The sequence below is a fragment of the Phalangium opilio genome, unplaced genomic scaffold (genome assembly GCF_054372755.1).
Source record: "Phalangium opilio isolate 3A_F unplaced genomic scaffold, DU_Popi_V2 ptg000002l_1, whole genome shotgun sequence".
NCBI classification, from domain to species: Eukaryota; Metazoa; Arthropoda; class Arachnida; order Opiliones; family Phalangiidae; genus Phalangium; species Phalangium opilio.
The window spans coordinates 4,875,333-4,889,336 of record NW_028324144.1 but is presented as its reverse complement, the minus strand read 5'-3'; the positions used below and the strand labels follow the sequence as shown (position 1 = coordinate 4,889,336).

At 39.0% G+C, this 14,004-nt stretch overlaps 1 protein-coding gene across 8 annotated transcripts in view; it reads left to right on the top strand.

Moving 5' to 3' along the window:
* LOC149718426 (cell adhesion molecule Dscam1-like) overlaps positions 1-14,004 on the top strand; it is a 218,662-nt gene that overhangs the window by 199,474 nt on the left and 5,184 nt on the right. For 5 of the 8 annotated variants that reach the window (XR_016370326.1, XR_016370332.1, XM_089844990.1 and 2 more), the window contains 4 exons: positions 968-1,138; positions 6,892-7,151; positions 11,828-11,909; positions 13,162-13,291. Coding sequence is in view for 4 of the 8 variants with exons in the window: in XM_089844990.1 (XP_089701116.1) it covers positions 968-1,138; positions 6,892-7,151; positions 11,828-11,909; positions 13,162-13,291 (643 nt within the window). In the remaining 4 variants the exon portion in view is untranslated. Of the gene's footprint in view, positions 1-967; positions 1,139-6,891; positions 7,152-11,827; positions 11,910-13,161; positions 13,292-14,004 lie in introns of those variants that run through there. The other 3 variants (XR_016370337.1, XR_016370334.1, XM_089844914.1) reach the window with 3 other exon arrangements.

The following is a 14,004-nucleotide window of genomic DNA, read 5'->3' as shown; positions in this document are numbered from 1 at the left end:
AATGACCTTTTCTTTTTCAAAAATTGATGGCATTTTAATTGTAGAGTCTGTATATAGGTTAGAAGTACCGACCCATTCGACCTAGAGAAAGAGTCGTTACTCACGTGACCTCTCAATTGTTCGTTTCGAAAGAGATGGTCTGAACTAAGATCATTAACAACCCCCGGGACTCGCAACGCAAGCTTTCTACTTTTCGTGGTTTTCTATTACGTGCGATCCTAGCGACCCTTGGGGTATATTCAGGAAACCTTTAGGGGGTACCGAATTTCCGGTTTACAGGTTCCTATTTGCTATTTAAAAATGGCGGATCACGACGATGAAGACGAGAATGAAAATCTTAACGTGTACATATTATTTTAACAGATATCAAGCTAATTTAGCGATATGTTATTTTGCTATTTTAACATAATTGTACATTAAACCGTTGCGGCCTCGGCGTCCCAATTTAGAAGAAGACGATCTTATTTCTTTTTTAAAGCGATATCCGGAACCGGAAGTTCTGTACACCCTATAAAGCAAGTAGTCCACTTAGCCTTGCGAAACCGTATTGTTACTGTTTTAAGTTCGTAAATCATCCGAAAGAGGGTGCCCATTACCTAAGTGCGAAAGCATCCTTTAAGAAAACGTAATCAGATGGCGCTCTGTTCGTATTTGGATACGTGACGTTACGTTAACGATATGGTTAACAAGGCTTAGTGGACTACTTGCTTTAGTTTGTATCCGTTGCCGTTTGATGGCACCCTTGTCGCGAAAACAGCCGTAACTCCTAGAGGCGGAAATTTCAATACAAGGATCTTATTGCGTTGCGAGTCCCGTGGGGTTGTTAATGGTCTTAGGTCTGAAGATCTCTGGTTTCCTCTGGATTTTGCTCAGCTCTTCTCTTCTCTTTTTTGTTCATTGTCGAGTGTATAAGAGTCTTTTGTCCTTATTTTTCCTTTTTTGGGGGACCTGGTTGGTTGGCCTGCAGGCATGGTGGAGCCTAAAACGGGAAGCGACTCCCCGGATAACTCTAAACTGCGGAGCCTTTCAATCATTGTTCCAGTGACGTCGGTTCTACTAGTCTTGGTAGCTGTTGGAATCGCCGTCTTCTTTCTGGTCTGCAGGAAAAAGAGTGGACGTCCGAGCAGCATATACGAAGGTAATCCATTATCGTCCGACGTTTCAACCCCCCTCCCTCCATTTGCCCCACCCATTGTACTCCCCCTCCCCGCTTATCGTGGGCTCGGACATTTCAACTAAATGAAATAATTACTAAAGATGTATTCGGGATCTCGGGCCAAGTTTAGAAATTGATAATTAGGTATATAATAATTAAAAATCGTGATATTTTAAAAATGGCGGCCCGAAAACTAATTAAAGCAAGTCCCAACGGTCTTTGCAGCTGCTAGTATAGAATAAAAACTCCAGGTGTGAAAATATTGCCTTGATTTCGAAACAAGACGCGAGTTGTTGTATTCCAAGTTGAAATGTCCAAGCTCTCGTTCGGTTATTATTTTTGAAGCTCTTAGACACGATAACGCTTGAGCCTAAGTCGCGTCTAGCGCTCAGCCTTTGGGCCCGAAAATGATTTTGATTACGACGCTATACAAGTTACTACCAGAAGCCGATTAGGCTTTACACATGAAGTACGTAACATGTGCCTTGGGGAGCTACACGATATTCTCTAAGCTCGTAGGAAAGAACCTCCCCTTACGCGGAGGGAAATAGTTCAGTTATGCGGCTCCTTCGGATCCATCGGATCCTTTCGCCTAAAGAACCGATTTGCCACGTACCTAAATTCGAGAACTACTATAAAGACTGAGTAGGGTATCTAAAATATTCTTTAGATAAAATTGTTCACAATACCAAAGATTATTTGGGAGTAAGACGTTAAAATGTTATCAATCTGGGTAGCTTTTGCTTGGACTATTTAAGACACCGTGCATCTGTTTTTTACGAGAAATGTTTTCTGTTCTCGCGGTTACGGCGAGCTCAGCCGCCGGCGGCTCGGGAATTGGGATACCGCTGTTACCTAGACAAGGCCTAGTGTAGTTTTAGAGTCTATTATTATTCGCAGAGCTATTTTTCTGTTGAAATTAGGGAACTAGTATAAATATTGAGTAGAGTGTCTGAAATATTCTTTAGTTAAAACTATTCACAATACGAAAGATTATTTGGGAGTATGGCACGAAGATCCTATCAATCTGGGTAGCTTTTGCTTGGCCTATTTAAGACGCCGTGCATCTGTTTTTTAACGAGGTATTTTTCTGTTCTCGCCGTTACGGCGAGCCCGGCCGCCGGCAGCTCGAGATGCGCCGCTCGGCCTCAGCCGCTGATATCTAGCCAAGGCTTAGTGTAGTTTTCGTGTCTAATTTTTAGAGATGGGCCGATACCAGTTTAAACCGATACCGATATGATCCGATACTTGGGAAACCGATACGTACCGATACCGATATTTTACCCGATCCTTCGATTAAACCGATATCAAACCGATACCGATATGGTATCGGTATCGGCCCATCTCTATAGATGATTCTCGATCCAATTTCGGTACTTGAGACTATAAAACTGGCTTATCATACGAATAACCCATTTTAGACACTAGTTACGTTATCCAAAAATAGTTGAAAAACTGTGCTGTCTCAGAGTTTAGGTCTTGAGTATTTATTTTCTTCAAAAAATATCGGGTAGAAATATCGGTTCATTTTTAACCGATACCGATATATCGGTTAAAGCCAAATATCGGTACCGATACCGATATGGTATCGGTATCGGCCCATCTCTACTAATTTTATTCGCAGAGCTATTTTTCTCTTGAAATTTAAAGAAAATCTTATCATATTTAGTTGAAGACTAAGTAAATGTCTCAAAACATTTCGAAACTTGAGCTTTAAAACGTTGAATATTTTATAACGACTACGGAACGGTACCGCAAATTCGCCTTCCGGGCCTCCCGGTTATGTCGACGGCGAGGTCGAGTCGAGGTCCCATGCAAGAAAATAGTAATAGCCGTCGCCTATTGGTCTGGCATTAAAGAGGTTATCTATGGTTAGGGGGCTCATGATTGGTTAAAAGCTTTTTTGTTCGTCTGCTTAGTTTTTACTTCGGGAATATCATGAAATCCATGGTCAAAGCTATGGAAAAGTGGGACTTACGTACTTTATGTGTGAAGCATAATCCGCTTTTGTTACTACTAAGTGATGGGTCAGCGTCAGACTTATGTCGATTACGTCGCTCGTTCGTTTCTCCCCAAAGCATCTTTCTTGTATTTTTTTCTGACGTTTTAGTTCGCTCGACTCTACTCTCGACGAATAACGATTTTTTTTGTTGCCTTTCGCCCACTTTAGGCACTCTTCGGAGTGCTAGTTGATGATGTGACGTTAGGGTTAATGTTGCGATACAAAGAAGAAAATTTTAGCTAGAGTCGAGTGCATGCTCTATAATATGAAGTGAATTAATATGAAATTTTTGAAAGAAATAATCTTCCTAAATGGGATAGTATTTTGTATTATTATATTGATATATTATTTATGTATATAATGCCATATACAGGGTGTTTCTGATAAGTCTGGCATAAATTAAGGAAATGTTCTTTTTGCAGAATTTGAGTCGAAAATGTTCTATGAATTTTGCCCAAAGGGCCACTGTTTTCAAGTTAAGATTGGAGTATTTTATGGATGACCCCTTGAATTTAATTAAGAAACTGAAAGACAATGATTGCTTATTTAATTAATTAGTCATCCACCAATTAATTTAAATTAGCATTATCTTAATCAGTTTCTCAATTATAATCAAGGGGTCATCAGTAAAATACTCGAGTCATAACTCGAAAACAGTGACCCGGATGGCAAAATGTCGTAAAACATTTTGAGCTCAAAATCCATTAAAAGTGCATCCCCTTATCAGAAACATCCTGTATATCGTACTGTATATGTAAAATTGAATCTCTATACTAGTTAACAATCAATTAAAGGGATATGCAATGTTTTATGTATAGGCGGGGCTCCTCGAGCAAATTCAGATTTACTGGGCATGCGTGGGTTTTGTAGCATTGGAAATAGGCATCGGTATTTCAGTTGAATCTATCCGCGGAGGCTTATAGTCAAGTGACATTGCCCAATCACTACTCTATTAAATAGTAACACTACTATTTTATAAAATATAGTTCTTGTCCTTGACACTCCCTTTCAGACACCGGGCAAAGCAGAAGAGCTTATAGATATAAACATGTTTTGAGAAATGTATATTTCGTTTAAAAATAATCTATGGTAGCAGTCTGTATCTAGGTAAATGACTGACTGATTGATTGATAATCAACTCACAGCCCCAACCGCTTTAGCTAGAACTTTGAAATTTTGCAGTAACTTTTCTCTTATATAGTACAAACGCTCTATGAAAGAATTTTCGAATCCGACGCCATCTTGAAAAATGGCGGCCAAAAATGTTAAAAACACTTTTTGGAATAACGTTGGTGCATTTCCACCGATTTCCTTAATATTTAGTACACTGATTCCCCAAATCCTACAGACAACCTTTATGGCTTTTGGGTTTCGATTGCCGCCATCTTTTAAAAAGGCGGCCCTAAAACAAATAAAATTGTCCCGACGGGCTGACGGGCAACGCCGTGTGCCTTTGCTAAGTACTAGTATCTTGATAATTCACTTCTGCTATAACTAGTTCCTTGGGAAAATTTGATATTGGCTCGTTAGATTAAAAAGGGTTGGTTGTGAAGAAGCCATCGCGACTTGATGTGAACCGTTATAGACGAAGTAACAAATGAACTGTGTTAAATTAGGCTTGTCGTTAAGCAACGAAAGCCGGTTATGTGTTAGAGTTGCGTTAAGGAAATGGTAGTCCCATAACTTTGGGCCCCAAAAAGTGTTAGGTTTCTAAATTAACTTTTAGAGAAAAAATAGACACTTATACAACTTGAACCTTACCTACCCTCTAGAGTGTGTTTTAATAAAAGCCAGGTCATTCTTAATTTGAACGAAATTGATTTTAAATGGATCGTTAATGTTGGATTTTATTGACCTTTAGAAAGATTAGATTTTCTCGAAAACGCTCAAAAAAATAACTCACCAAAACATTTATTTCTTATTTTTTTAATCTGTAGTTTCGAAATTTTTAATATTAGACCAAAAAGTGATATCTAATTTATTAGGGAGAAGGTATAAGATGCCTAAGTATTAGCGCGCCATAGTCCAAGCTCCCCTTTCAAAATTCAAGGGGGGGGGACGTAAAAGGAGGCCGGGCTATTTCGCCTGCCTCTCCTCAGGCGGAAAATATGACTGTAATTTTCGTCATTCGCGTCGCGCTGACGTGAGTTTTCAAGAACCAATGAGATAATGCTGGTTGTAATTTAGAGACGGCGGGGATTAACTTCGGACCTACTATACGTTTGGACTGGAGATAAAGCTAGAAATGTGGCGAATTTATACCTTCTCCCAAATAAACTAGGTGTCACTTCTTGATTAGACCTAAAAGTTTAGACAAAGTACGAATTTAAGCTAATAAGAGCGAGGGCAATAGCTTTATCTTTGATTGGTTGAAACTTTGGTCAATGAGAGCAGATCGGATTTTGCTAGAAAACACAAAGTAAAAATTTGTTAAATTGTATCTTTTGAACTTAAAAGTCAGCGCAAATGCTTTGGTGAGTTTCAAAAGAGTTTCTAAAAGTGACTAAAATAAACTTGTTTGAACCCTTCACGCTCCTTTTAAACCAATCGAAAAATCGGAAGCTTCAGGATTGGATTGGAGCCGATTGGAGCTATATACGAATTTGAAATTAAATGTTGTAACTAGAAATGTTCCCACGTTTGAGCTTTAGATTCGTTCGGTACGGGTTAAAGATAAAATTCTAAAAGCTTAACAAAATACGTCACGTTCCGTATCTCCAATGACTTTAGGGAGATAATATTTCTCATCCACTTTCGGACCTTTTCCTCATTTGTGGTTCTGTTCACACTTTAACGTCTAAATAGCTCGATAAAAATTTTGCGTGAAAATGTGGTCATATTATACATGGGGTTGCCACAGTATCTGGAGAACCTGGAAAAGTCAGGGAAAAGATACCGATGCTCATATCGTAAATTAACCAATGTCGATACCGATGCTCATATCGTAAATTAACCAATGTCGATACCGATGCTCATATCGTAAATTAACCAATGTCGATACCGATGCTCATATCGTAAATTAACCAATGTCGATACCGATGCTCATATCGTAAATTAACCAATGTCGATACCGATGCTCATATCGTAAATTAACCAATGTCGATACCGATGCTCATATCGTAAATCAACCAATGTCGATACCGATGCTCATATCGTAAATTAACCAATGTCGATACCGATGCATATCGTAAATTAACCAATGTCGATACCGATGCTCATATCGTAAATTAACCAATGTCGATACCGATGCTCATATCGTAAATTAACCAATGCCGATACCGATGCTCATATCGTAAATTAACCAATGTCGATACCGATGCTCATATCGTAAATTAACCAATGTCGATACCGATGCTCATTTCGTAAATTAACAGATGTCGAAAATGATGCCGATATTGATATCGAAGTTTAACTCAAACGGATACCGATTTTAACCTATTATTTGAACTAGGCGAGATAACCGATAACCTAACCGTATTTTACCATATATCTACCAATTTTACCGGTTATTAACCGACATATCGATAATATAACCTCGTGCTGATTAATATAGGTAAAAATCATTAAATTAAGCTCCACCTGTCACCGATATCGATATCATATCGGCCTGTGCCCAATATTTTTATTTCCAACTGTCAAATATCTTGGTTATCCAAATAACTGAAATATTTGAGTAAATAACTTCAGTGTGAACGCGTCTAAGTGGATATTTGCTTGTTATTTACTCTTTTAGGCGTTCGAAGTGCCGAAAGTGGAGGAGCGAAAGGCGAAGCCATCGTCTTGGGGGAAATTGAGAAGCCGTACGATCAAGGGAGAGAGCAGGTTTACTTTCCGTCTCCATACGCCTCGTCCAAAGTTCCCGCTTCTTCGATGGGTCGAGAACATTCCGAGGGCCACCTAGATAGCCCTAGATCCTTCGGACACTCGGGTCTCCGAGGATTGCCGCACGTGTACGACGTGCCCCAGCACCTCAGGGGTGGTAGCTCCAGAGAAGTGAGTATGCCGTACGAATTTCTCCTTATTACCGAGAGCAGATAAACCAATACAGAGTGTGTGATCAGGCATTTGGAATAGAAAATATTTTCGAGTGGTTTTCCTCCACGCGGTATCATTAGGTTTTTGTTTTCTGTAACTTGATGAAACTTTTCCGGAAGTACGTGAAAAATTTGGTGCGCGGGAAAAAATTACAGTGTTTAAGCTTGGTGAAGGATCGAAGTTTGATACTGAAGTGGAATAGTTGGGGGCCATCCGCACATAACTGTTATAAAATTTCCAACATGCTTTTCAATGGGTGGCCATCATTAAGTGCAGCCCTCCATCTCTTGGCAAGCTAGTAAAAATGTTTCGGAAATATTTTTACTAGCTTAGTCAAGTGTAAATAGTAGTTCTTGTTGCTATAACCAGCCACCAGGTGGTGCCTAAAACTTATTTCCAACCGAAAACCGGGGTAATATGAGTAATTTATGTTAGCTCGTTTTTCACCTTGAAATTTTGGACTTTAAACCTAGTTTAGGTGGTTTAAACAGCGCAAAAGTATGGGAAATTGAGGAAATACTGGAATCGGAAGTAATATAGGCTAATTTTTAAAGTCTCTGGCAGTCTAGGATCGCCAAAATTTGGAAACTGTTTGGTAATTTATAACGGTAAATTTTCATTGTAAAATTATGGTACGATATAAATCGGTAATTTATGGCGCTATTTCATAAAATACCAGTGAGTTGCAGGCGGTAAATTCTGTACTACACACACTATGTATCTTTATCTACTCTTGGTGTAATTTAACTTACTAGGAGAGTCAATATTCCTTCAAAAAATCTATGGACGAAAAATATCTGGGTTTGGAGGCCACCTGGGAATTTTTTTGATTAATTAGATCTTATTTCGAGTCCCATCCTATTAGCTCGGGGCCAGCGGGTGTTCGGTATTACGTGACGTGACCTTATATATTAGGAGAGCCCCAGGACGACCAAAAGATTGTTTCGAGAAATGAAATCTTTGCGCCAACTCAACTAAACTAAAGGATTTACTAACTTTTTTTCGTCTATTTCTCTAGAGGCTCCATAAAATAAAGATGAAAAGCTCTTAAAGTTCAAATTAGTAACTAGACAGTTTTTTATATTGTTATTTGTGTCAATAGAAGGATATAATGGGAAGTGCATGGAATTAGGGAGAGGACAGATAGATGTGGCTTTTAAGTACTGTTTTTACCTCTCCGAGTGACGTATGTCATTACCTCTCCGAGTGACGTATGTCACGGAGAGGTTCTAATTTCGACGTGTGTGTGTGTGTGGCTGTTGTTATTGACTTACACCCCACGTGACCGCGTTCGCAGTTTCCAAATCGGAGCAAACGTGTTCGCCATTTCCGAACTGCTTTCAAAAGTCACGGAAATGGCTCCTCTACTTGAGTTCTCACACCACCATCTTCTGATCTTTGTCCATCCCACACGGACACCAGTCTGTACATACTGGCTTCTAATCACCACCATCTTCTGGTCTTCGTCCATTCCACTTGGACACCAGTCTGTACATACTGGCTTCTAATCACCACCATCTTCTGGTCTTCGTCCATTCCACTTGGACACCAGTCTGTACGTACTGGCTTCTAATCACCACCATCTTCTGGTCTTCGTCCATTCCACTTGGACACCAGTCTGTACATACTGGCTTCTAATCACCACCATCTTCTGGTCTTCGTCCATTCCACTTGGACACCAGTCTGTACATACTGGCTTCTAATCACCACCATCTTCTGGTCTTCGTCCATTCCACTTGGACACCAGTCTGTACACCTGGCTTCTAATCACCACCATCTTCTTCTCTTCGTCCATTCCACTTGGACACCAGTCTGTACACCTGGCTTCTAATCACCACCATCTTCTGGTCTTCGTCCATTCCACTTGGACACCAGTCTGTACACCTGGCTTCTACTCCATCGTCATCGTTGGGTTTAAGACATTCGCGGCGATCAGCTAGGGTTACGAGAAACGTCTAGCCTCCCTAGGGTGGGATCACAACCAAAGGTTTTCGCAATTGCGGTTGTTCTTGCTTTTAGCTGTAGATCGACACCCTTATATACTACCTATTTGAGTAAGGCAAAGCAACCGGAGTATGCTTCATTTCAAACGCCAATATTAGTCAAGTCTCTCAAGAATGTCTAATTGTTCTTTATCAACGCGATGTAACGCTCAATAAGGCGAACAACTAACGAAGAAAATATTTAATATTAATTATATTTATTTTAATATTTAAGATAATCTAGTTTCTCAACTCAAAATTAAAACGGAAAGAGTTAAAAATTAGCCTATGTTTTAGTCTGTGTGTGTCCGTCCGTTAGTGCACCGCGTTAGCAGTTCGCTTTGTTTTGTGGAAAAAAATCCTACAAAACCTTAATATTTGGTTTTCTCATAATGTATAATTAATATATGGAAATATTTTTCGTAATTTCGATGCCTTTAGTGGTTTTGTAGCTATAAAGCTCTGTTTCATTTTGATATGCCAAGAATATTTTTTATTATTATTATTTGAAATCGATGTTTATATATTACTTAAGCTATACTACATCTGTTTATAGCATAATTTTTTCTAAAGTGATTTCAAGACGAACGCATCTATATTGGTCAAATGAACTTTTATTTGTCAATAGGCCTATCGAACCAAAAAGTAAACGCTTGGGTTTGGTTTTCGTTTCTGTAATACAGAGACATTAACGGTTCAGAGTGAGCCGAAAGTTAAATACACTTTTAAATAATTAGGCTTAGACTTTATAATCATGGTGGAAATCTGGGCCGCGTTCAGAAGAGCTCAGCGCTGTTAGCAGTGTCCTACAGAACGGGATTTTGTTATTGAATTTTGACGTCACGGTGCTCAGCGCTGAGCCAGCACGGTCTTCAAGGAAAATAGTCGGGTTTTTGGATAACGTGACGTAAAACGCGTAGTTCTCAGCTTGGCGAAAAAAGCATGGAGGAATTAATACAAATAGCTCTTGCTGATTATGATGGGACTAGAGCTATTTAATTAGCGTGAAACAAGTTGATCACGCGAGAAGTTTAAGAGACATGTTAGTTTCTAATTTTAATTATAAAAGTTGTTGTTATCTATCTCTTAAAATATGTTATCATACAATTTTTGTTAAGCCTTGGTACCTTGCACGCTTTATTGCGCTAGCGTCATTTTTAAAACACCGATGACCGGAGAAAAGCTATGACGACAGAGCTCACAGGTAAACGTTTTCCAAATCCGCTGTCTTTTTTGGTGAGCTCTGCTGAACGCAGCCCAGATCAGAGAAAGGTCTGATCGCAATCGGATTATAGCTTCGTGTTTTCATGCTTTTTATGGTGCCCATTTACCTTCAGTGTGTGTGGCCACAAATTAGCTTTGGTGTTATGTAACGTTAACAGTCATGTTGACAAACTAAGATAATCGTTGAGGTGAAACGAGAGGATAGTGTTTACATGGCAACCCTGTTGTGAATATGGCTTTGAACATAGAGGGTATACAGTTGAGGAGTAGAAAATTGGGCCTTTACAAACACGTAAAGGTAATATCCCCCCAAAGTTTTATCTCTTCATTTCCCGTTTTTCCCCCATCGGATGATTTTAATGTGTACAAGTATATCCTTATTGGATGTAAAATATCGTCTGATTTACAGTATATTTGCTATGCTTTGTATACTGCTTTAATATTTCATAAATTTTAACTTCACTATTTGCTCATAAAAAAGAAAGAAACATTTCCATATCTGGGTAAATAAGTTTGTAAGTAGTCCTCTTCTAGACTCGGAGAGGTAATATTTTGGTTTTCCCAACTTGTTTCTTTCAAAATGGCGGAGAATTCAGTTGAGTGGAAGGCAAGTGGAGTAAGATGTCTGATTGGCCTAATTAATTAAATACAACTTTAGGTTCATGTCATCATTATGATCTGATTTAGAGTGAGATTTTGAGGTTTTGAATGAGATTTTTAGATTTTGAATGAGATTTTATGATTTTGAACGAAATTTCGAAGGAGATTTTATGATTTTGAACGAAATTTCGAAGGAGATTTTAAGATTTCCATGGAAATTTTACACTACCTATACTTGTAATACTAGAGACTTACTGAGAGCTAGTTCGAGAACGACGCGAGAATTGAAGTCCTACACTCGGTGGTTAATTTTGCAGGACTTACATCTTCCTATTTAGTCTGCATTACTAAGCCTTTGACAGCGTCTCACCACCAGGCGTCGCTTTACCCCGAATCTATAACCTACCTCATTCACTTCATGACAATCTCCAGTTTGTAACCAGTGACAAACTTATAGAACATATCTTACCCATAGGAAAATAATTACTTAACTTCGGTTTACGAACCTCTCATTCAGATCTCTTCCTTGAAACGGGGTAAAAATGCTGTGGGAATAAAAATTTATATAGACTTGGTTAAAAGGCCTGGGGCATGCACTGCACTAAGGAAATCGAAAGTATTTTCACACTCCTTGCAATCTTTTCGTCGCCCCCTACACTTTCCTTCGTTGTTGTTTTTTCTTTCTTCTAAGCCTAGGCCTAAGTCTTATTTTTAAATAAACTTTTAAAAGCGTACGTACGCCGTCTGTTTTTGACGTCTTAACTTTTCTCTTTTCTCTTTTTTTTATGTCTCGCCTCTTTCGACCATATTTGAAAATGGGAATTCTAGCCAGACAGCTGTTCCAATTACCAACTGAGTCCAACTAGTTTATCCAGATATAACGGAGTATCTCTAGCCAAAGCCAACTTCGGTACGTACTTTTCCAAAGTATTTTTAGTATTTTTACGTTTAATTCCGGCTTTTATTCGAAAAGGAGAAACGGGGTTAGAAGTTAATTAAGTCACACCCCCCCTCTCCGAATTCCGATCGAGTCATAAGGTCAAGTGATGGAGTGACTGAACTTCCTAGAACTATTTTAGTTTAGAGTTTGAGATAGAAATTAGGTCCCTTCGGATTAGACTAAAGCTTACGTCAGGGATAGATTTAATTTTAGAAGTAGGAATGGAGAACGGTTAGTACTTACTTCAGTTCGACTCATAGTCCAGAATAGAGCCCCTCCCTCCAACACGTAACGAAAATTTTACGTTACCTTATTGGCTCACTTAAACCAACCACGTTTTGATGACATTGCTGTCGGGGACGGCGAAAAATACGTAGTTCCTTTTTACATCTGATTCTATGACCCGCCTCTTCTTTCATACCCCCTTCCCGTTGAAGGGGGTCCGGGACTTTGACGCGCGCCCACATTACTCTGTTCTCCATTCCTACTTCTAAGATTAAATCTATCCCTGCTTACGTTCATGTTTGTGTAGTCGCTTTGATCGTTTAATAAGGCTGTTCACACGTGTTAACGACTACGTAAAAGATTCGTGCACGGGTTTAGTTTGAAAATTAGTTTTCAGTTTCGTAGGGCTGTGTCTAGATGGCGCCACCTCGTTAGTCCTTTTTCTTTTGTCATAACCCACTCGATCACGTCTAATATACGCGTGATCGAGCATATTTGAAATTATCTACGAAATATTAAACTAATTTGAATTTTAAAATAATTAGGAGGGTATTTCCTTGATGTTTCACTGTGCTGCTTGGCCTTAAAATTAATTTAATAGAAAAATCGATAAAAATTTCCTTTTCACCTTGCCTATAAAGCAAATATCGGCTCCTGTGGCACCCCTAACATTCAGGCTTACCTTTTACACACAAATTTTACCTTGACAAAAACTGGAACCAATCAGAACTCGTTAACGTCGAGGACGAAGCTAAAACTACCCTTTGCTAAGCTTAGAAGACCAATCAACCCCACCCCTCGATTTTGGCAGCATCTAGTGGCATTTGTATAAACTAAACCACAGCCGAGACTTGCTTTTAGAGATAGAATCAAGGATTTTCGTGTTGTAGAGCTATGGATTGAATTGATAAAATGACAAAGCAATCATCAGACGGAATGGAAGGTTATTTCATTCATATATTTCTCTCCATTTTCTTTTTTCCCCCATTTTTTCTAGTAGCCGAATTGGAAGGAAAGCTTTGTAATTATAGCGAGCACAGGCCTTTAAGTTCCCACGCTGCCTCGCACAACGCGCGAAGGGAAGCCGACAAACGATGGTCCGCGCCGCTCTATTCCGAAAAGCCTAGGTGAGAGATTTTTTCTTTTTTTACCAGAGATTTCTCTTCTTTTCTCATACTTTCAGCGGGATCCAGACGATGCAGTCTTTTACTGTTGGATTAGGGTTGGTACATATGTAGCTCTTGCTGGTAATTCACTTTCCATTAAGACATCTGCGTTCATTCGGTTGCCACAGGGTTCATACGAACTTGGGAAACAGAGAGGATATGCATGGTTATGTCAGGGATATTGTTTTAGAGCTAACAACTCAAGGAATTGCCAATGAAATAGTTTTAGAGCGAATAAGTCATTGAATTGTCAGAAGATGTTTGTTTTGGAGCGAACAACTCGAGGATATTTTTTAGAGCTATCAACTCGAGGAATTGTCAAGGGTAGTTTTTTAGAGCGAGCAACTCGAGGAATTGCCAATGAAATAGTTTTAGAGGGAATAAGTCATTGAATTGTCAGTAGATGTTGTTTGTTTTTGAGCGAACAACTCGAGGATATTTTTTAGAGCTAACAACTCGAGAAATTGTTTCTAGAGCGAGCAACTCGAGGAATTGTCAATGATATTGTTTTAGAGCGAACAACTCAATGCATTGTCAGGCAAATTGATTTGGAGAAGAAACACTCGGGATATATTATGGAAAATCATAATTTCTGAGACAAAATCGATTAAATTGGTTTTGGAAATTTCGTATGAACCCTGAGGCTACTAGCTACCCATTACATAACTCGTTTT